Source organism: Manduca sexta, chromosome 4 (genome assembly GCF_014839805.1).
Source record: "Manduca sexta isolate Smith_Timp_Sample1 chromosome 4, JHU_Msex_v1.0, whole genome shotgun sequence".
NCBI classification, from domain to species: domain Eukaryota; kingdom Metazoa; phylum Arthropoda; class Insecta; order Lepidoptera; family Sphingidae; genus Manduca; species Manduca sexta.
In genome coordinates, this window is record NC_051118.1 from 10,230,928 (window position 1) to 10,255,667 (window position 24,740).

Sequence of the window (24,740 nt, forward strand, 5' to 3'; positions counted from 1 at the left end):
AATACATTACGCTAATCGATATTCTGTAAACAAAGATTTCGATGTCACACTGGCTTCAACGCATATTCTGAGCTGAGATGTCGAAAACACCTCACTTCGCGCCGTTTTTTTATAGAATTACACTGTAGGGTTAAAATATCAATTTTCATTTTCATACTTTGGAATTTAAATTTAAACATTTTATTTTTCAAACTAGGAATGTTTTCCGTAAAAATATTCCATAAATAAAAAAACAAGATAAAAAATCCAAAATCAAACAAAAAATAAAAAACAAAACTGCGTTATAAAAAATTCAAACTTGGAACGCGTGTACAGCGACCCAACGTCCGTGATCGTGGCGGGGAGGCGCGGGCCATTTGTATCGGCGCGGCGCGGCGGCGGGCGCTCGACCGGTGCAGTGCACACATGTTTGCCAATTGCGCCGGCAACCGATAACCCTACGCGACCGCACCGCGCATACTAATAGCACACCAGAATTACCTTCTAATGGAACTTACGGGTTAATTGTTATGACTTAATTGTAACGTAATTGTGTAAATTATGATAGTGAGAGGATGGCGGTTATATTTGATGTTTCCAGTAGTTACTTTACTATCTATCTACTTATATAAAAAAACGACGGTGCTATCTTTATTATTAATACAATCATATAAATTCAGACAAAAGTCATACTAAAGGCCACTACTGTAATGTATTTTACTTATATTCTGACCACATACGAAGTAAATGAGAAGAAAAAATATTGCAAAGCTAATTTTAAGTAACATATCATCCAGCATAACCGTTAGTTAACCCACATATTAAAAACACATCCCAGAACGTATCGATGCACGAAACATTTAATCATGGATTTAATTTTCTCAAATTACAATCATTAAAAACTCATTAAAAAGACATAAGGCATTTCGCTGAGGTTTCAATGCATAACGTCTGCTGTTGTATGACTATATATGTGTAAGTCGAGTATTCGCTGCACTACACTAGACTATAATTGTATCAGAATTTACGCGCAAATAAAGTAACAAGATTATTTTCAGCCAGTTTGTCGTTTTGCCATTGCGCGGTATGCGGGCGGATGGAAGCGAAGTAGTTTCTGTGGAGTTTGGATAGAGTTTTAATACATTTGGATCGATATGCTATACGATAGAAAATCAATACTGTCTGTATAGAAGGTCGAAGAAGTAAATGATTATCCATAAATAACATCAAAGGAATTCTGGACACTGTGATGATCCAAAAAATCAATTTTGGGCTGAGACGGCATGGATGACAATACGCAATAGTTATGACGTCTTATTCTAAACAAAGCTAAATTGTTTAGATCATTCTAGATTATAATTCAAGGGAAAACCACATTAAATCCGTTACCACATAAATCCTTTTCAATATTACTTCCACACAACTAGCCAACAAGGAAATCAAATCAGGCCTGAGGGACAAAACCACACAACGCGCTATTAAATCAATGAAGCGATTTACTAATATGATTTTAATGTGCACCCACTTCTCGCAAAAAAAATTACGTCACTAATATGGATGTTTGAGATTCGGGCACTAATGAACTTTGAACTAATGAAATGACGTCTTTGTTATGGACAATGTATTATTATAAACAAATAATATATCATAAGGCAGGGTAAGTTATTGAAATAAACAAACTAAACCTAGCGCGCTTAAAACTGAACTATATCATTATTATGAAAAATTATCTATCGAACAATTTTTTTTTTTTCAATTCGAACCTGAAGTTCCTGAGACTAGCGCATTCAAATAAACTATTCACCTTTACATAATATATATAGATTTCCTAGGATTGGTAATACATAGGCCACATCCCACGCTGGCCTTCTATGCGGTAATAAGAGGTTAGCGCCGACTAGCCTTGGGAGTGAACTATTGATGTCAATTTTCCGTATAATTTTTTCTAGATGGACTTTGGACTTTGACGGAAGGAAAGTCTACATGGCGATAGTAACTATATTGGCATAAATAAATGAAGATTATTCTGCGTAGGTCGGACCACCAACAGCTAAAATTTTAAAAAAGTTGTATAATTTTAAAATGTAGATAGATATTGTAACTTTACGGATGAACAACACCTCAGTCCCCCCCGTGACCATGAAGGCTGCAAAGTCTTCGAAACGTCGGGAGAAAAATTAAATACTAACCGCGATAGAATCCGAAAATTAGTTTAATTTCAATAAATATATACATAAAATTTAATTAAATTTTGCTCGCGACTTTGTCCGCGTGACGGATTTTCCTGGATAAAAGTCCCGCTATATATTTTCTCGGGTTGGAAAGTAGCCTATAACCTTCCGAGGGTCCTAAACTATCTCCATCCAAATTTAAAAAGAAACCATTCTGTACATTTTGAGATAATCGATCACATACAGACAGATAGAAAAGGGGACTTTGCTTTATAATATGTATTTAAGTTCATGCTTATGGGATTGTATCAATAGGCATTCTTTTGCTAATGCATATACCGGCTTTAAACTACTCGTTAGAAGTTATTTGATATTAACTTCGCCAAGGAATATCAATAACAGGCATCAAAATATCACATACATTTCTAGAAAAAACTTTAAACTTGATAACATAATCTATCTGTTCGAAAGAATCTTTGCCACATCCTTATTAAAAAGCTTGAAGAAGAAATATGTGGACCTATTACTACACTAATTACCAGTATAATCCTTACAGTGTGATCTAAATATCTCGAAGCAGAAATATCTAGACATACACTAGAACTAGACTCATTAACAGTAATACCGAATCATGCCAAGGGTATTAATAATGTAACGTCACAAATGAAGATGAGACTATCTGGTACCCGGTTACAGCAGTTTCAATGCAACTGCTATATTGGAAATTAGGTGCTATACTATGTTATAAAGCGTATACTAGTTGGACTGGTAATTAAACCAAGATACGATCTGTTTATGGAAAGAACAGTGCAAGTAATAGAGTAAGTAAACATGTACGTATACATACGAACATTACTTTAAGAAATGTAAAGAATTCTATGAATTGGTGATAGGTCTCTTATATGTGAGAGTCCGCCTGGGTAGGTACCGCCGTAATGTCTATTTCTACCGCCGAGCAGCAAAACAGAAAAATCTTGCATAGACACTATAGGCTCGGCCTTTTCTATTTGCGCCATACTATGCAAATATACAGAATAATTACTAGGTATCATCAAACTTCTCATCTAATTTCGCAGTGAACAGGGTTGGTTATACTAGTGTTTATAGGTCATGCGAGGTGTCCGCAGTCTAATTAATGTATGTACTTCCTTATGCTACTTTGACCTACTACCGATTGGAGTAATGAGTTCATCGTAGTTTTAATGCTTTTATTTGCTACGAGAACAGTGCTATAAGTGTATGTAGTTCTAGTAAATAACAAATAGCTGCTAGTGGTAGGACATATTCTATATCTGCCCGGATAGCATCAACCGTACACAAAGTGTTAAATCCCGCCATAGTGACCCACGTGCCACGTTCCAGGATCAGCCAATGTATATCCGGTTCAAACAGACCGGCATAATTGTGTCGACTGTCAAGGGGTAATCATCTCCATTCACTCGACATTCTATTAGACATCACTCCAGTTACCATGAGGTGCAGTAGGTTCTAGGTTCACTTAGTCGTACCCGTATAAAAATAACTCCATGTAATAAGCCTCATTCGGAATATCAAAGGTCATAGGTATATTATCACATGTGAAATGTCGAAACGCTGTGTACGTGAAAGGAACAGCTGTACAAGAATGAAATTGTCATCTGTTTGAAAAGCTTGGTTTTAATACCAACTATAATCTTCGACCTACTCTTGTAGAATGCGTCAACGCCACACACTTTCCAAGCATGTTGTGAAAAGTATTGTGTTTAGTTTTACAACCGGTCTGTTGGACGCTAAGTCAGGGTGCATTGTGTTATAAACCAACGCAGTGTTGGCAGAATTTAAGTTCGAACTCGGCACTTCATCCACATACATCTGGCTACCTTTAACAATGTAATTTGGGTATTGGTAACGAGCATATGACTACGCATAGCTAACTAATGGTGGTTCTTCAGCTCGAACTGTCTTGCGAAACGTCTGGATACAATTTAGTCATAATTAACCTTTTAAGTCAACCTTACAAAATAAAATTATGCCATTTGGTTGGAACGGTGTCTTTATAAAACTAGACAGATAAGACTTACAGTTCACATATTTATTGGCAAAATGATATGGAAACCAAGTTTCACAGCATGACCACGTTTACAGAAATATGTAAAAGTATCAGCAATAAATACCGATGAAGTAGAGCGATCGCAAATATTTTAAATATGGAGGCAAGCGTCAGAGATATGGCACAATATGCGGATATATCAGAGGGAAAATATTTTTCGCCTCCGAAATATTTTACTGTGCGAACATCACTGTCACTAGGATTCGCAGCCATATTTTTGTAAAAGAAAATGCGAACATATTTTGAAGAGACAAAAACTCTTCTTTCGCTTTGCAAACATAAGCTAAGTACAGATGACCATTAAACCTTTCAATTTAAAACCATTTCACAACATTTATGTTGAATATTGTAGATTCAGCTACTCATCTACACATATAAAACAAAGTCCCCTTTCCTGTCTGTATGTTATCGATTTCCTCAAAATCTACTGAACGGATTTTTATGAAATTTGGTATGGAGATAGTTAACGACCCTGGGAAGGTTATAGCCTAACCCGGGAAAATATATAGCGGAACTTTCATCCCGGATAACTCCTTCATACAGACGAAGCCGCGAGCAAAAGCAAGTTACCATATAAAGTCTAACCGATCAGAAATTCGAACCATTATTGCATAAAAAGATCACATCGTAACAGACTGCTCACACGTCACCCCGGACGATAAATACATACAAATAGAAGTGAGAGCAAGAAAATTACCGACTGCGTCGCTTCAAAGTGGGCGATGAGTATAAAGCGATATTTATCTGTCTCCCGGCCTCGCCGCCACCGGCACCTATCAAGTTGAACGTTGCAAACTAACGTTTGCGGAGTGGGAACGCTTATTCCGATGGTATAAGGTCGGCTGTTGAAGTTTGCGATGGTAAAACAGCAGCTGGTGGAGCTATAGCACCGTAGATAGATGTGCTCGCGTGCGGTGACGCAACGCGGCCCGGCCTGACATCTGTATATAATGATGTGCCGGTATATATTTATGGGTGTCGAGTGTGGTCGCTTTAGGGAGCGGAGTTTTGCTAAATCATCGCAAGTGTTTTTGAATACCGTTTTTATGTGAGGTTTTACGAATGCAAGTTTGGATTTAGATATTAGTTTCTTTACTTAGCATTAAGTTACTGCTACACGTCACAAGTTGCTTAGATTATGTAATATTTGAATGATGGATAAATCATCTATTATCGTTTATAATTTTGAGTTTATTTCTAAGTTAGTTTTGTAAGTGTTAAAATCTCGCTAAACAGTATTGACTATGGCTTACCAAAGATCGTGATAAAAGATCTAGCTTTGTGGTTGACTGGCACGGTCAGAAAGATAACTGGAGTCTCAACAATCTTCATTTATCATTCCCTTACACCCATTCCTAGCCCTCAAAGGCAGAAAATTACCCTCAGTATTCCGAAATCATTAATTTACTAGAAAATAACCGGGCTGTAAAAAAAACACACATTTTCTATAGAATATACAAAATCTTACCATACCAATAACTCAGTCATATTCTTATACAACTACTAGCTTTGCTCGCGGCTTCGCCCGTGTGAAGTAGTTTTCCGGGATAAAAGTCCCGGTATATATATTTTCCCGGGATAGGAAGTAGTCTATAACCTTCCCAGAGTCTTAAACTATCTCTATACGAAACTTCATAAAAATCCGTTCAGTAGATTTTGAGAAAATCGATAACATACAAAAAGACAGAAAAGGGGACTTTGTTTTATTATAGATAAAAGCACTATACGAAATGAACTATTACAAATCTAGCAATGAACAGCGAGTGAAATGCATTTACCGCTAGTGACGCGCAGTGCGAGCGACGAGCGTGCGTCAAATTAGCCGATGGCGAGGCGCAGCTCGTATCCTCGGTAATATAATGAGGGTGACAGCCGCGTGGGAGGGAAGCGGGCTGCAGGCCCCCTGGCCCTTCGACGTGTACTGCGATCATTGTGGCTTGGTCTCGGAGAATTATGGATATTATGGATTATTGTATTCGTTTAGATGCTCAGACTGATGCGTCAATGTTACATGTGTAAAATTTATTTAGTAATTTTACGAGATATAGTGCCTAGTTTACATGCTTATTGAATTGGTTGAAATTAATTTAGTTTTTTCTATTTCTGATAAAGGTTACGTTTCACCTTAGCATTTCACTAAAATAAAATTCTAACTCAATTACATTTACAAACGTTCTCTATATTCACAATAACCATTCCCTACAAAAAACTCATATTACAATCTATAAAAATTATTTTTTATAATATATTAATCAAGTATCAAGACGGTTCGTGTCGGCGTACAGCCCGTCAATGTCGGCACTCGACAGCGTGAGGCGCGGCCCGGGCGCGGCGTCCCCAGTGCATACACGCGGGCTTTTTGTACCAACGCGGATGTTAGTCGGCACTCAGAACTGTATAACCCGCATCGGGTCAACGGATCTCAACCCTTCAGATGTGATCTAGTATGACTTGATTTTTAGGACATTGTGTACCCAACTAAAGATATTAGACGACAGTGTGTTCTCCGAATGTTAGAAATGACATACAAGATGTCATTGTGTCCAAAGGTTAGAAATGTTCTGTCTTGTTGTACTGGCGACACAGGAACGCGAGTTTTGGAAAAAAATCTAACATGAAAAAAGCGGCGATAGCCTAGTTGGGAATGGAATGGACTAGCGAGTTTTCTCAGGTTCAAAACCCAATGGCACACACCTCTGACTTTTCAGAAGTTTTGATTTGTGAATTATCGCTTGCTTTAATGTCGAAGGAAAACATCGTGAAGAAACCTGCATACTTGAGAAGTTCTCTATAGGAATTTTGAGGGTGTGTGAAGTCTACCAATGCGCACTAGACCAGCGTGGTGAACTAAGGCCTAATCCCTCTCAGTAGTAGAAGACGCCCGTGCCCAGCAGTGGGACAGTATATAATACAGAGCTGGTATTATGTATAGTAATTTCCGCATGTAGGATTGTATCTATAAGCATTCTTATGCTAAGGCATATATTGAATGAAATAATTCTAGCCCTTATTATAATTACTAACTATTTTACAATTTGTACAAATTAATCTAGATACCATTTAAAATCGTTCAATAGACTTTATAGTTGCAAAATAAGTCTAACAGTATGTCAAAGTTTGTAAGGTTTCCATGTTTGTTAGCCAAATACTCATAAACCATTGAATATATATCATTAAACATATTGGAAACACAGACAAACCATAGTGTCTTAGATTAATACTTAGGTTACTTTTAATACCGGTTATGTGCTCCCGTGGGATTTTAGTCCTTTTTACGGAAAAATCTTATACGCGGACGAAGCCTCGAGCAAAAACGGGTTCTAGACCCTTATTTAGTATAAAGTGTTATCTTAAAATAATAATTCAGTTTGCTTTTTAATGTAATTTTAATAACATAATATTTTGAATCTTTTTATAGCATTTTTGTTCTCACACTCGGTTCACCGGTAATAACTAACTAGGAAATAATTAGATGCTTCTTAATTGAAAAGCGATGTGAAGAACTTGAGGGTGAAGACTTCAAAAGCCTTGCTAGGTTGGTTCATCTTTATTATTAAATGCAGGTTCTGCTATTCTTAGTAAAACTGCGGCTATTTTTTTATAAGAACAAAGTCAGAATTTTGTTACAACTAACTAATAAAACCGAAAAAAGAAAATTTTTGAAAGAAAAGAAATTCAGAGTGGCAGCTAACGAGCTGCCGGTACCAGGGCGGCATGACATTAGAAGAGCACGCGCCATTAGAGCGCGCGCGTGGGACGGAACGGGCCCTATTTCCGCGAGGAAACGCGGCCGGATGCCGCGCCGCGTCCGCCCCGCCCGCGCCTCGGACCGCTCCCCGGCCCGTCAGACGCTAACTCACTATCGTAGACAGTGTTATGTATTCCTAGTGGGTTTTTATATGTCTCATAGTAAAAAAAAGCAACAGAATCAAGATGACCACCATATTTTATTATATATTATGAGTGAATTTAATTTAAGTCATAAAAGAACTAAAAAATGATTAATATCTAAGTTTCAGCAACTGTAGAGTCTAACCAAACAACGGACGTCAGCAACATTGCCGCTGTAATGTCAAGTAATTTATTATATAAAATGAACTTACTTTATTCTGTATACGTGTACTCTTACCTGAAAAAAGAAACAAACAATAAGGATTTCAGAATGTTATTTCCACGAACTTCTTTATGAAAAAGATGTCAGTAGGATTAAATACACATACCTAATCCTGAATAATACTTATTACCTCGTCTAACACATAGAAACAAAACATGAAAGTAACATTGGTATGCTTTTTTGAAAATGCAAATAAAAAACAGCAAGGACATATTATTTTTCCCATTCCATGAATAATATTGACACCTATAATATTTGACATGTGGATGCGACAGATAAGTGTTTAACTCTATGCAATTGAGCACAATAATTAACTTTACACAATTGATTAGTTTAGTGTAAAGATGCCAAAAGAACCATGTGTGTATTGATCAGGAATAGGTATTAGAAATATTAAAGTTTTATTTTTAATCTCATAAAACATAAGAAACAAAGCTACTAAGCCCATTTGTTTTGTAGGCATTTACTGTAGCGTGTTCGTACCACATAATACCTGATCTCAAATCGAAAATCAAAACATAAAAATAAAGTTATATTTTACATTATGTACGCGTGCTACAAAGCGGGTGGACGCGGGGCGCATTAATCAAAATTAAATGTGGATTATGAGGGGGGACATGATACGATGACAAGCGGAGCAGATATCACCCACCATACTTACTAATTCTTTTAGACTGCCGCGGTGGCGTAGTACTACCACATGCGCGGTACGACAGCGCTTTGAGGTTCTGAATTAGAATCCCGGGTCGGGAAATGATATTTGGGTTTTTCTGCTCAGTATTAACCCGGAGTGTGGAATTTGTGCCCGATATGGCGATAGGCTCGCCGCCTATCACAACTCACTTGGTCAAAAGTGGGTGTTCTGGTTGCTCCTCTACATACCCCGTCGGGGATAGATGCGTGATGTTGTGTGAGTGTGAGTGTGTAATTCTTTTAGATTATGTTCTTATCATCAAGAAGTATGTAGGTTTCATTTAGTATCGCAATCTCAAAATGACCTTGTCAACTACAATAAATCCAACGTGGTTTCATTTATCACCATAGACTTAGTTCAAAAAAGTTATAAGGCCCATATGAACCCATATACAAGAAGTTTGTTTGCAACGACGGTAAATTTAATAATATACATCCGTAACGGACAAACAAAGTCATTCCATCAATCGCACCGTCAAACCAAGTACGATAAACATACATTGCAACGTATAAGTACCAGGCAAGTATAAAATATAGGCGGTGGAGATAGCTTACCGCATGGCGCGGCGGGCCGTCCGTCGGTTCGCGCTAAATTGATAACTTGATAACTCCACCCGCGGGATAGGGGGTGGCGCTACGTATAAATGTGTTTGCCTTTAGGTCAAAAATTTTAGCGAAATTCATAGGGGATGGCAATGTTTTCCTTGGTTAATGTAATTAATCGCATTTGGTCTTTTGGTGTTCTATATGGTTTTGTGTATTTTTAAGTACCTAAATATATTTTATTTCATTAATCTCTTGTATTTCGAACTTAACGTATTTTTTTTTATTCATGGTATCAATTTTTAAATCTAATGATTATGCTATCAATGATATTATTATAACAAAGGTAAACTATCTCAAATTCTAAATTAATATATGAAATAGATATTATATCTTCAAAACATTTAGAGATATTCATTTAACAATAATGGTAGTGACGGCCCTACACTGGCGATCAGCCGCAATCCCGCGACCCGGGAGTCCGCAATCCCGCCCCGGGGCTTATCCGAGCCGGTGGAAAGAATTGTGTAAGATATATCCTTTTACCACAACCATATACTGCCTCTTTATTTATTATGTAAATACTTTGGACATCGAATTTTATAAGTTTTCACTTGAAATGCGAAAGTCCTTCATATTCCAGCCGCTCACGTGTTTTACGCATGTCCTGTCTCGAAGTAGTCGCCATATCTCGCTGTTCCGCACACGATGGAACGCGTCGACGACGCGATTGAAGTCAGTCACACGCGACTGGCCGTAGCGGTCGCACGTCACGCGAGTCGCGTACGCATTGCACAAAAATGGCGACCGAACAAGAAGTAAACATGAAACTTGTCCGTGAAGTTAAAAAATATCCTTGCTTATACGATTACAATGTACCAGACTACGGCAGAAAAGACGTAGTGGAAAAAGCTTGGTTAGAAATTGGGAAACGATTCAACATACAGTCGAATCCGTTTATAATGACATCGAAAGGAATTGACAAACACGTCATAATAAGCGGACGTCATACAAAGCGTTTTGTGAAAAAAAAACATTTTTATGTAAATGGTATGCATGTATTTAAGTACTTTAATAGAGAAACATAGTAACTTATAAAATGTATGTATGTATGTATGTACATAAAAGTTGTATTTTTTTAATGTAAGTAATCTGTAATTTTTGTCTGCTTTTGTTTTTTTATTTTATTGTAAAAACAGTCTCTAATACTATTATGTATAGAAGACATCGCTATGGTCAAATTATCGTTTTCAATATTGCTATGAACAAATCAGGATAATAATTGTGCAGCTTTTAATGCCTCTTCTGCGGTAGGTAATGGTTCTTCCTCGACTTCTTCTTCCCCATCACTGAGATTCAAAATAAAAACGAGCCACGTGCCGAACGTCGTCGGGCATCAACGAACATTACCGAAGGCGTAAAGAATCATGTCGGTCATTATAACCGGACATAATTTATTAAAAAGGGGTCACAATAAGCGACATGTCACTGTAAGGGAAGTCATTATATCCGACTTTTTTATAAAGAATCTTATATGAAAACCAAACTTCGTAGTGTAATTACGTCATAATAAGAGGTTGGTCAATATAGGCAGAGTCATAATAAACGGATTATACTGTACCAGGTAAATAAAACTATTTTTTATTGAAAGGCAAAATATTTATCAATGTAACGCTATCGATGAAAAGATGTAAGACGCGGACGGCGGGCGCGGACATATGTCTCTTCCGCGTCGCTTTCATACAAAATGTATAGACGAGAAGATATGACGCGTACTCGCCTGCGCTCTATTGTAAAACATAAAAACGACGGGGCACGGCTGCGACCGCCGATGGACGTTGGTGCGGGCGAGGTCGGGCGCGGGTGCCGGCACTCGCGCGTCGCGTCGCTATCACACAAAACTACCTGCGTTCTTGAGTAGTTGCGATGTGTTTAGAGAAGGAAGATCATCGTATAAAATATTACTCAGATTCGTACTATGACCTTATAAAAACAATATTGTTTTACTCCTGCGTAGGGATGGAAAAGAATGAATGATATTTATTGTTAGTTTTATGAGTATATTGTGAATAATAAATTATTCTGTATAATTACATAAAATATTGCGTTTGCGGTACTTAAAACATTTTTAATAATAATAGTTATTATAAATTTGGGTTACAATATTATAAGAGATGGTAATAAGGCGGCTGTTCTCTATAATTATAATAGACCAAAATATTGCAATAACAATAAAATAGAATATTATTCCTCAATATTCAATATTCCACAATCAATAAAATAAAATAAAAAATTAACCCTCTGCACATTAGCGAGATACACCAGTGCTAACACATCGTCATCTTCGGAAGAGCTTGTTATCGTGTCAAAATCGGGCAGCTGAAAACCGTCATATCTCGCAGCGCCCAGCGTCACGTCCGTGCCTCGTCTTTTCTATATGTTTTAAAAAATTGCGACGGCGCCCCGTTCGCGCCCTGTCTGCGCCCCGTCCTCGCCCCACGTCTGTTCTGTAGGCCCCGCGTCTAAGTAGCATTTTTAGCTACCGTCCCAACAGTGCGAAAAACCTATACTGTTGTTTGTGCATTTAACATGATGACAGGAATTAAGTATTGTTATAAATGCAATTCGATGTAAATCAGAGCAAAAACAGGTATTATCGTCAAAGCTACATATGTTTTGAAAAAATTGTTTGATAATCAGTACCATACATTGACAAGACAAAGTTGTCGCTGGCCATTTTGTCATAGAATATAATTATACTATAGACTTGATGTAGAAAGTTTTGTTTTCAGTTGGTTGTTTTTGAATGTACTTGATGGTACGTGGTTACATTTTTGCAACAAATACGTTTTTACATTACTCTTCTTCGATATATTGCACGCCAAATTCTACAGCGTGGCTATTTTTATAGACAACTCCTCCTAGTGCTTTATGGCAAAAGATCTTAAAATTTCTCCGTTAGTATTCCAACATAATCTGTTTCAATAATTGTAAACATCCGCGCCACTGAGAATTAGAACAATACAATATTACGATAAATTGGAAGTACTTGATCTAGGAAACTCTATTCTGATGTATTTTTAATCTAGCACCCTTAAGGCGATACCTCAAGGTCCATTTTCATACATTTTGTTTCGCCTTTAATCTGGGTAACTAAACAAGTATTGGCAAGTAAAGAATTTAAATTCACGTCTAGTTAGTGATTAGTTCTCGCAGTTGAAAGAAAAATGTAAAAATAATTAATAATCATGGATATTTCTGCCTTTAAAATTAGTTACCCAGATTAAAGCCGAAACAAAATGTATGAAAATGGACCTTGAGGTATCGCCTTAAACGATTAAATGCTACATTGTTTTTATTATATACCGTGTATCCTTCGTTGGAGGTCCTTAAATAATTAAATACAAAAGTCGGTAGCGTTATGATTTTTTTTTTTCAATTCTGTCATGTCTGAAATTGGCATGTAAATTTTACTTAGTACATTCCAAATAATAACCACAGTTTCTCCAAATAAAATTATATTCTCTCTCGCAAATGCCATCGTTAGTCGCGCGTCCGCCATTATTGATAATCGCGACTTTCAAATTGCGAACGTATGCGTTCGCGCATAAAATCTTGTTTCGCGCAACTTAGTGTGGTTGCGCTGGTCGCCAGTGACCTAGGTGACCAAGGACGCGACCAGGCTTGTAAATGTACATCCTTCGCCTATCTGAAATAGCTAAATTATTTAATTTTATCTGTCCAGGAGCTGATTGTAAAGAAAAGTGGACGAACATTCGAAACGTGTTTGTGCGAAGCCTGAGGGCAGAAAAAAATGGATCAGGGGCAAACAAAAGAAAACCTTATTACTTAAAAGAAGTGATGCAATTCACGGTGCCGTTTATCAAAATACATCCCAAATCTAAGAAACTGCCTATAGTTATAAATGAAATTGTTAATATCAAGGATGGTGAAGACAGTACTTCATTTGCTGAAGAAGCATCTGAATCACAATATAAGATAACAGGCTCTCATTCCATATATACTGACCATAATCCATTAGAGCCCACGCCATCGCCGCAGTCATCAGTATCATTGCCTACACCATCCCCTCCACTTCGGCCAGAACCGACACCATCCCCCACAGAACTATCCACAAAGTGTAGGAAAAGAGGCAAAAACACCACCTCAGTAGACGAAGACATTCTGGAACACGTCAAGAGCAAACGAGCGAGAAGAGAATGTCATAATCTCGAACAACAGCCAAGAAAGATGTTTCTGCTCAGCTTATTGCCTGATGTTGAGTGTATGAATGAGCGACAGATGAGAAAGTTCAAAACACGTGTTACGCAACTTATAGAGAACATTCTAGAAGACCAGCCATCGTTCTCGGAAAATCTCCTAGCATCTTTATCTCGTGATGAAGGACACGTAAATACACAGATTATTAAAACAGACGTTGAATAAATTGTTGCAATAACTAGATTTTTTTTTTTACCTGATTATTATTTATATCTCTTTCTTCAGCACTGACTTTATCATTTTGTTTTATGAATATTTAAAATTAACAACAGCGCTAAATAACATTCTTTAGACATTCCGTACAAAGAAGGAATTTCATTTTCATGTAATACTAGCAGCGACGTATGCTCTACAATTAATACTTCTTTCAATATATGTACCATTTCTTTTTTTCATTGCTAGAGCTTGACATTACATTCTACAGCTCCAATAGGAATAAATATAGTCGATTTTAGGTCCCAGGCCTGCTTCGGTGGCGTAGTTGTAGTGCATACGCTGTACAGTCGCATTCAAGTGATATAAATGAGTTTTTTCTGCTCAGTATCTGTCCGGAGTCTGGAATTTGTGCTCGATATGGCGATAGGCTCGCCCCCTATCACATCATGAGACGGAACACACTTGGCAAAAAGTGGGTGCCCTGGTTGCGCCTCTGCTTACCCCTTTGGGGATAAATGCGTGATGTGTGTGATTTTAGGTCCACGTGGGTGGCGGCGTGTGCGGAAACCAAAAAGATAGAGTAGCATACTAATAAGAGACCCATGGTTCGCAAATCAGTCGTGTCGCTGGACCAAATCTTGATGGAGAAGAGCCTAATCTTTTTTTTAATGCTTTGAATGACGAGACGAGCTTGCCGTTCGTCTGATACTAAGCGATACGACCGCCCATAAACAGTAGAAACACCATCCAACATCTTGAATTACAAAGTATTGTCTGGTATTCCACTGCGCTCACCATCCTGAGACATGAGATGTTAAGTCTTATTATGTTCAGTAGTTACATTGGCTACTAATTACTAATACAAATTAGACGATATAGATATTTGTTTAAGTAACTTTTACGTCTTATTAATACGGCTTTTAGACTCGCCAGGACCACAATAAATACAAAACCGCAGTATATTTTAACGTAAAACTAACGAGACAAAACTTCTACTTAGATTACTCAGTTCAGTTCGTTATTTCGTTAACTTACAATTAAGCCAAGCAGATTTTGATATGACTTTTATTGGTAAGTTAAACTCTGCATCGTGGCGTGTACTAACATCCCGAGGGATATTATGGAGTCCCGGAACAACGCGGCTTTAGATTTTATATCTTACTAGTATCATTTTATGCTATATTAAATTTATGACGTATGTTCATGTTAGTAAGAGTGGTTTTTAAAATACTTTGTATGGTTATTTGTTGAATGGATCATGATGAAATTTTGAAAAAATATCACCCACGAGAAATTGACCTAGGTAATATGCACACATAGTCACGGCTTTTATCTCCGAAGGGGTAAGCCTTCTGTTATAGTAGGTGAACCTATCGCCATATTGGACACAAATTCCAGACTCCGGGCTGATATTGAGTCATCATAAGCCTATATCTTTGTCCACTGCTGGACATAGGCCTGCTCCATAAGCGCCATTTTACCCTGTCTTCGGCCTGTCGCATCCAGTTCTCACCAGCGACCTTTCGCAGATCGTCACTCCACCTAGCTGGAGAGCGACCTACACCACGTTTGCCAAGCCGTGGTCTCTACTCAAGATCTCGTTTACCCTATCGATTCTTCGACAGATATGCCCTGCCCACAGCCACTTCAGTTTGCTAATCCTGTGTGCTATGTCGGTGACATTGAGTTTATTGTGTAAAAAAAACGAATATCACTTTGCCCGACCCGGGATCGAAGCCGAGACTTCATCACTACAATCGTGCCGTAATACAACTACGCCACCGAGGTTATCCAACACAGACTTCTTTAATCCCGATATATTGCAAACAGTATCCAACATAGACTTTTTTTATCTCAGTATATTGCAAGGCATTTATTCCGATAAATTGCGTGACCAAAAGCCAGCAAGAACTACTCAAAATCAAAAAATATCATCAAGACATTAACTCGAAAACGCGATACACTATTGGAACCCCACAACACTAACACTGCAATGCGAATAAAAACTAAGGGCCAATACCCACTCATTACATCCGTTAGCCGACCACGGGACGCGATAGAATTGGGATGGTACGGAAAATGAAATTACATGGGAATACGGGCTTATGGAGATGGCCGGGACGTACGCGCATCCATATACCTGTAAAATATAGACAACTAGCGACCCGCCCCGGCTTCGCACGGGTGCAATGCTGATACTAAATACACTACAGAAAAACTGTGAACGTTGTATATAAAAACATAGCGGCCCGCTCTGGCTTCGCACGAGTATAACATAACAAAATAACAGTATTTCTCCACTGTTTAATGGATGTTATTATACATATAAACCTTCCTCTTAAATCACTCTATCCATTAAAAAAAACCGCATCAAAATCCGTTTCGTAGTTTTAAAGATTTAAGCATACATAGATAGGGACAGAGAAAGCGACTTTGTTTTATACTATGTAGTGATAGTGGTCAATGATTAAGAATATATAGATGTGGGAAACGGAACATGATTTGTGGGAGTGAGAGGGATGTATGGGAAAGAGGGAGAAAGGGGTAGGTAAATAAAATGGCGCCAGGGGAGTCAGACGTAATTTTATGAAGACGTAGTTTAAGTTTATTTTGATTAAATTAAAGACTGTCATTTGTATGAAGACGGTGTTTTTTTGTCTCGGCATTATATCCCACGTAGATATGCCATACCAGTGGCGAATCATATTCATTGGTGGTAGGTCTCTCATATGTGAGAGTCCGCCTGGGTACCATCGCAATGTCTATTTCTACAAGCAGCCGTGTGTAGTCACTGTTGTGTTCCGGTTAGAAGGACATTGTAGCCAGTGTAACTACTGAACATATTAAGACTTAACATCTCATGTCTCAGGATGGCGAACGCAGTGGAATACCAAACAATAATTTGTAATTCATGAATGGTGTTCTTACTGTTTATGGGCGGTCGTATAGCTTACTATCAGGCGAATGGCAAGCTCGTCTCGTCATTCAAAGCAATAAAAAAAAACATAACTCGATTCCTGTCGACTTTCCTTTATGTAGAATCTAATTATCATTAGAACGATTTGTAGACCGCATTTATGCATATTAGTACCTATATGTTGTTGGGTTCCCCTTCGGAAAATTCCACCTTTCGCCTCTGTGCTATACCTTAATAAACCAAAGTAAAGCGTTCCGTACGCACACATATACATTTTTGACGTGGACGTGTCACGTGTCCTACACACACACGTTGTCGCATTTAGGCTATGGATAGATTGACTGCATTTCAACTGCAGTCTAACTGCAAATTTATAGCTTGAATGCTGTTAATACGACTGCAATGAAACTACAAACCAGCACAATTGCAGTCGGTGTGCAGTTGCAGTTCTAAACCGATTTTGTTAAAATATGACAGGACTGAAGACGCACGCAGAAAGCGCATAGATTGTATGTTTGTCACAACAAACCGAAGCCTTGAGAGAAGCTGGTAATATGAGGAGAAAGTTGGTGAAGTTTGTACTTAGAATGTTAGGTAGAACTAAGTGCAGGCACTCCTAAACGTATTTGGATATTTGACATAGATAAACCACGCCCCGGATTAACAGATAGGCTGCTTTTTATTCCGGAAAAGTATGCAGAAAGACATTTATTCTACACCTAGTATTGAATATTTACAGTTCATAATTTATATTATAACTTACGTGTGCTAGGCTGCTTTTTATTCCGGAAAGGTTTGCAGTAAGACTTTTATTCTATATTGTATTAATTATTGACAGTTCAACAATTTATGTTTTCATAATTTATATTATAACTTACGTGTGTATTTAACGATGCTCTTTAACAACTTGACTTCCAACGCAACTGGAGTTTTTTGCAACTATTTCTCACCCACTATGTTACATAATCATTAAAACTCTGCGATTTTAAAAAGACCAATCGTGTCTAAAACATCATTTATAAACTAAATCCGAAGACAAAGCTGTTCAAATTTCAAATATAGAATTCGGGCGAAAGCAGACTGACTGCAATTTGTCTTTGAGTACCACAGACAACATTACCGCATTAGCTCTTTTTAAATATAGAATACATAGCGAAACATATTTCAAATATGGAACTACACGTCACCTGCGGTTTATGTCGTCTGCGGTCCACGAAATCCTTAAGCCTTTGACGCGCAAGCTAACGTGCTTTTTAATGATTTAAGCCACACGTTGGGAGTGGCGACAATACCATAGAGAGCTGGATGTGACAGAAGGCGTGGTTGTTACGCATTGTCGGCCGTGTGAGTTATTTAGAGATTTATGGGAGGGCGCGGTTGATTAAACGCTTTTACGTGGTTTAAAGTTGTATTACGAAATTTATGTGTACTGTAATGTGAGAAAATTGTTAAATATGGTGTAGATCATTGTTCCCAAATTGGTTCCCAAATTATTAGAAGTAATTTTTGCCCTAACCTAATTAATTATTTTTCTTTTATTATTATACACATCAAAAAATTTGCATGTCAATAAATTTGACAAAAGTTGATTGATCAGAAATTACTATTTAAGACTCTATACTGTACCAACGTTTTTGCAAATAAAGGATTTACTATTTACTATTCGGGTGGACCGCAAAGGTCCACGGGAGACTTGTTGAGGGTCTACGTTGGCGTGACCAAAACATGCCGGTCCACAATTCGTAAGTAGGGATCCACGAAAAAATATCTGATAGTAAAGTACTAAAATATTGCCTTGACTTCACCTATCAATGTAAGCAGATAATACTGATATATGGAAAACACGTACAGTCGCAGTGTAGGACGGCTGCAAAAACTGCAGATATAATTTCAGTCTAGACCGACAATCGTGCAATATTTCGTACTATATCAATTTCTAACGTATCAATAATTGAAAATGGACAAAGCGATGGTGTACACGAACGCTCGCGTCCAAATGTCAACTGCCCTCATGTACCCAAGTGTAACATATTTCAAGCAATAAAAGTACACGATCCAGCCCGTCCTACATCCGTGCGAGTCGCGTCGCAGTCCCAACTTTAGGGTATTCGATCACGGAGTCTAATTGGGGTGTGAATTTGTCGGCGGGGCGTCCGTACTAACTCACTCGAGGCGACACGGGACCTGGGGGACTTGCTTAGTATTTTTTAGGTCAGAATTATTTACATGCCAGCGCGTGTTCCTTTTGAATTCTTTTTTTAAATTTTTAAATTTTCTCGAAGACTCGCACGTGTTGCTTATTACTGTTTTTTTTTAACATTACTGTTTTTTTTTTTTTATTAAAGTTATACAGTCTACGATAGCCTGTTGCTTACTTTTTATTTAGATTTTGAACTAAATTATTCAAATTTAAAACTTGTGTTGTTTTTCTTGTATTATTAGGGTTCGTATTTTTGATTATATAGTAGGTAAAGCTCTGATAGCGGCCTTGTAATTGATTACTTCAAACTATCTTATAAATTGTAAAGGCAGACCAACTGACGCCTACGGATCGACATTTTATGGATGACTGATATATCTCTAATAATATAACTTAATCACTTTAATTTACATATTATAATTCTTTAATCAAGATATACAAAACGGCGCAGCACATTAATGGTTGTTTCCTTATGGCTTCTAGAAAGGACTGGCAGTTTAAGTTCCTTAGTATTAAAAAAAACATTAAATCTTCGTCGGAGCAAATGGAATGGATGGTAAGTTTCGCTTCTTACAAAACTAACACGTACATCACATTTACTGTTCAGTGAGCGTCGGAAAACGCATTCCTCAGATGTTTTCGCGGCCGCACCTAATGTAACCTCACGCCGCGCCGGGGAAATTGTACCTCGCAGAATAAACAAGTGTAGAAAGGCAAGCTATATTTATAGTTTTAAATTAAAGAAATACAATTATTGCTCAGCACGTTTATTTTGATATCTACTAATTATTAGTAATATGTACCATGAGTCATGAATACATGAAAAAAAAAAGTCTGTATGAATCAATTTCCTTTGCCGTTCCACGTTTAGCAAGAAACAAACCATTAGCGTTCGTTTTTTAAAAAAAATTCGATTTCCGATCGTGCTGGCGGGCAAAAAATTCAAATTTAGAATCGGACGGCGCGGCGGGCGTGGCGTCCGACAGCGCGCCATTTTACGTAGCATTTTTACGATGTAGCCGATAACGTTTACGAGCCGCGCTGAGTGGCGTCGCCGCGGCTCGCCCGACTGATTGCATGCGAGGGCACGGCGCGGCGTGTTTATCGAATGTCGATGATTTTAAATATTTATGTAGATTGTAGATGGGAGATTTTAGCAATCATGAGGCTGAATTTGAATTTTCGGGCGATATCCTGGGGAACTCTTATGCCAATGAAATCGTGTTAGAAAAATGCACACGAAGTATCAGAATTAGTTCATCCTATTACAATTCCAATCATAAACTGATTTTTACAAGTAATTTAAAGATACGTAGACTATCAGCTCTCGCCATAAACCAATGTAGAATAAAGTAAAGTATAAACCGCATTAGTATTGAAGGCCCGTGGCCAGCATTCACGAGAAGTATTATATTCTTTATATATAAAAATGAATCCCTATTTCCCTTGGTCACGCCATCACGCGTGAACGGCTGGATCGATTTCACTATTTTTTTTTGTTGCGTTTGTTATTGTCATGAGAAGGTTCTTATGAAAGAAAAAATTAAAAAAATTCGGCGGAAAATTAGAAAAATGAAGAAAACTTAACGAAAATATTAATTTTGTATAACTGTCAAATGTTTGAAATGACTGTCAGCGATTGACAGAATGCGCGCTACGAATTCATAGTTAAGACGGGACAACATATGTCGGGTCGGCTAGTCAGTATTATATCACTACATAATATAAAACAAAGTCGCTTTCTCTGTCCCTATGTCCCTTTGTATGCTTAAATCTTTAAAACTACGCAACGGATTTTGATGGGGTTTTTTTAATAGATAGAGTGATTCAAGAGGAAGGTTTATATGTATAATAACATCCATTAAACAGTGGAGAAATACTCTTATTTTGTTATGTTATACCCGTGCGAAGCCAGAGCGGGCCGCTATGTTTTTATATACAACGTTCACAGTTTTTCTGTAGTGTATTTAGTATCAGCTTGCACCCGTGCGAAGCCGGGGCGGGTCGCTAGTTAATAAATATACTACACAATATTTAAATACATTTCCATCGACAAACGACTTCCCTGTCCCCGGCTCGCGCTCGGAGCGACGTCGTATTTCAAGCGCCCCGCCGCGAATCCGACCCCACCGAGATACCGCGCAACCGGTGATAACGCTCCGGACATACACTTTTGGCCATGAGTGATCAATGTGTAGTTAACACCGTACGTGTTGTATTGTATGGGACTGAGTACGTAGATGATTCGCTTTGTGGACTTACACTTTTGGCCATGTTAAATGTTCAATGTATGTTGAACACAGTACACGTAACAGTGCGGAGAATGAGTACGGAGATGAGGTGGTTCGTGGAATTACACTTTTGATCATGTTTAATAAATGATATACTTAGTTGAAGTGAAATATAAAAAATCATTAGAACGATTTGCAGACTGCATTTATGTATATTGGTACCTATATTATGTTGTCCCTTAAAGAAAATTACACCCTTAGCTACTGATTTCTACATTATTCGACAGAGAAGGGAAAAAAGTATGGTTAAAAATATTGTTATATCTTCTAATAACATCCGGCCATATTAACAAATGTTGGATCAAACGTCCAATGTTTGGACCAAAATAAGTATAAGTCAAGCGAAAGATGTTTATATTGTCAGTTTTCATTCAAAATATTTTAAATAACTCCATATATTTCATATGATTAGCAAAACAAAACGGAACACAGCGGAGCAGCGGGATTCTAAATCGGAACAAATCCCGCGCCTAATCCCGGGATTAACTTTCGCATCTCTAATTGCGTGGGAGTTTAACGAAAAACGCATTATAGCTTTAATTTAGTGTTACCGGTTTTTGTATTAATTATTCGGACTTTTTGGGTATTTTGACGAAGTATGGGTAATAATAACTTCTTACTGAGAGGTCTCTAGTAGGCGTAAATGTTTTGCGAAATGTATATATTTAACCTAAAACAATGTTAAATACATAGAACATTTTCCTGTCATAAAATTTAAGTCGATTGCTTATAAAATGTTTATTTATATGAAAGAAGGTACCTACCTACAAATGGTTTTATTTAGACAATAAAATTCTTATTTTATAGCGTTTTGTAAATAAGAGATAAGGTAATGAGAAGATACCTAGATGATGATAGATCTTACTGGGAGGGCTCGAGTAGGCGTAAATGTTTTGCAACAAAAATTATCGTGGTTTGTCTATTTCTGACTTCTTCCTGATTCGTCTATTTTACGAATTGTAAAGCACATTCTATCCAATAATAGAATTTAATGGTAAATATGGCGAAATTAAACCACACGTACGTATCATGCTGGATAACGGATACCAGGAGAGCATAAAAGCCTATATACGTAATTTTTTTATTAGAATTCCACGTAATTTCAGAATTTTGTCGGGCACGGCTAAGTGGCCCCACCTGATGGTAAGTGGCGTAGGGTCGACTGACAAGAGCTGATTACCCCTTGCTAGTTAACACTATTATTCTAATAGCAATTAAATTAATGTCTAAGGTTTTCTTAAAACAGACAACAGGGGACCAGCCTATGCTTGATTTTATACATTATTCTATATGTAATGGTTAATTGATATAAAAATTGGTTAAAAAATGAGCGAGTAATTCATATTCAAAATATTGTAATGTGCAGAAGTGGGCGCGATGTGGGGATATCGCTTCATCTCTTTCTTTTGCACGCGTCGTAATTCCCGATGACGTCACATGTGGGTATTTCGTCTCTTTTCTGTTTGTTGTTAACTACCCCTTCCACCGAAATTCAAAGACTTATAACTTGTTGATTTTTTACTGGATTTGAATAATTCCTTCTGTGTTATAATTGATATTATGTAAATATTTGTTAATAGTAAAGAACAAAAATGAGTCCGGTACCCTACTGTCTAGTATACACCCCCCCCCCCCTTCCTCTCCCGAAGCAATTCTTGTGCGCTCAGTCAACTGATTTTCAAGTATACAGAGGTAATTCTTGTGCGCTCGGTTTCCACTCCGAATGGACCTTTGTCGCGGCCCTAGGCACATAGTCAAATGTGCCTTATGATTGAAAGTACTCATTGAGGTCTATGACCGACTCGTAAACATTTCCCTTCCTTCTCCGCTCCGCCCATCGAAGGACCCTTTTCCTCAACACTTCCTACCTTTTCCCACTTTCCTCCAAGGCCCTGCAGTCGCTAAGCTGCGGGGTATCAGGGGGGATTTAGTATACCCTGCGCAGCTTTCTCTTGGTGTTAACTGCGAGGTCTGTACTAAAAAAAACTGTCATACTAAGTGTTAGAATTTAATGAATGCATCCATTGCGACTTTCATATAACTGTCAACAAAAAAAACTACTTTTCTCTTTGTCTAACGTGTCATGCCTTTTGTAATACTCGATATTAATTGATTATAACTAAATACACAAACTCTGTTTAATTCCTACACTAAGTGCTGAATAAGCCGCGTATAGGCAGGCTCACGCATCTGTCCGAAGTCGGCCGTGCGGGCATAAAAAGCGGAGCCTACGTTCGCAATGGGGCCGTTAGCCCGCGCCGCCCGGAGACAACTTGCCAGCGCGGGATCGGACCGGGAAATACAGGAACTTTGGTTTAGGAACTTTATTACTTAAAATCTATTGAAATATTTTTACGGATTTTATGTTTTTTATAATTATTTTGGCGACCTGTCGAAGACTGAAGCCTTTATAATTACCAGGGCACCATGAACACTGCAAAGTCTATACTACAAAATGTATATAATGAAACTTAAGATTTTGATTGAACACGCTAATCTCAGGAACTACTAACACAATTTTGATTTTTATTCCCTAAGGAATTTACACTACTTCTAAGTGCTATAGACTACTTTTATCCCGGGAAAATATAAAGCGGGACTTTTATCCCGGAAAAACATTTTAACACAGGCAGAGCTGCGAGCAAAAGCTATGATATAAACGTTAAATTGAACAATAGTTTTGATTGACAGCTGTTTTTTTATTTAGTTGATCGGCTTGGTGCGCATTGTTTTTGAGGGCAAGAGAAAAGTAACTTACCTAGATTACAAATTGGGCGTATAATCGTAGACTACATAGACGTGGTTAAGATTGTACCAAATTTTGGATGGATTAAGCGATGTTTAAATTTTAATGAAACTTATATTTTTAAGTAACATGTCCTATTGGAGGGAAAGTTTTTTCTAAAAGCAGAAGTTTGGATTAATTGTAAAAAAAATATAGCGCAGGTGGAGTCAATTAATATCATTAAGTTTTAGCTATATTCTATATATTTTATATATATAAAAATAAAACAGTTGCGCATAATGCTTAAGTTTCGCTACACATTGAAGGAGCAATAGTAATATTTGTTTTACGAAAATGGCTCTAGTGGGTTCCGTTTCACGTAAGCTGGAATGGGGATTTTAGAGGTCACAATGGTGGCTAGGGTTGTTTATTTTTAATTATATCCTCGAAGATTTTACAAAAACACACCCGTAAGAGGTTTTTGTCTATACATCTACCAGGATCCCATGATTGGTAAAGGTTTTTATGCGGATATATTCAGCAATAAAAGCTGGAATAATAAAAATTCTTTTTTTAAATAA

At 37.6% G+C, this 24,740-nt stretch overlaps 2 protein-coding genes across 3 annotated transcripts in view; one reads left to right on the plus strand and one right to left on the minus strand.

Moving 5' to 3' along the window:
- The window catches only part of LOC115444501, an 82,950-nt gene that overhangs the window by 41,766 nt on the left and 16,444 nt on the right, over window positions 1-24,740 (minus strand). The window lies entirely within an intron of this gene.
- On the plus strand, window positions 10,341-14,067 carry LOC115444489. Of its 2 annotated transcripts, none has more exons than XM_037442127.1 (2): window positions 10,341-10,639; window positions 13,335-14,067. In XM_037442127.1, exons 1-2 carry the CDS (start codon window positions 10,390-10,392, stop codon window positions 14,033-14,035), a joined length of 951 nt encoding a protein of 316 aa, XP_037298024.1. In that variant the 5' UTR covers window positions 10,341-10,389; the 3' UTR covers window positions 14,036-14,067. The 2 variants fall into 2 exon arrangements, with proteins under 2 accessions (XP_037298024.1, XP_037298029.1); XM_037442132.1 differs by having other exon boundaries at window positions 10,341-10,533; window positions 13,331-14,067.

Bases quoted from the DNA above. Each gene is read 5' to 3' on its own strand.
- LOC115444489 (XM_037442127.1), top strand. From the start codon at position 10,390: ATGGCGACCGAACAAGAAGTAAACATGAAACTTGTCCGTGAAGTTAAA. The intron at 10,640-13,334 runs GTATGCATGTAT...TTATCTGTCCAG, and splicing joins AAAACATTTTTATGTAAATG to GAGCTGATTGTAAAGAAAAG.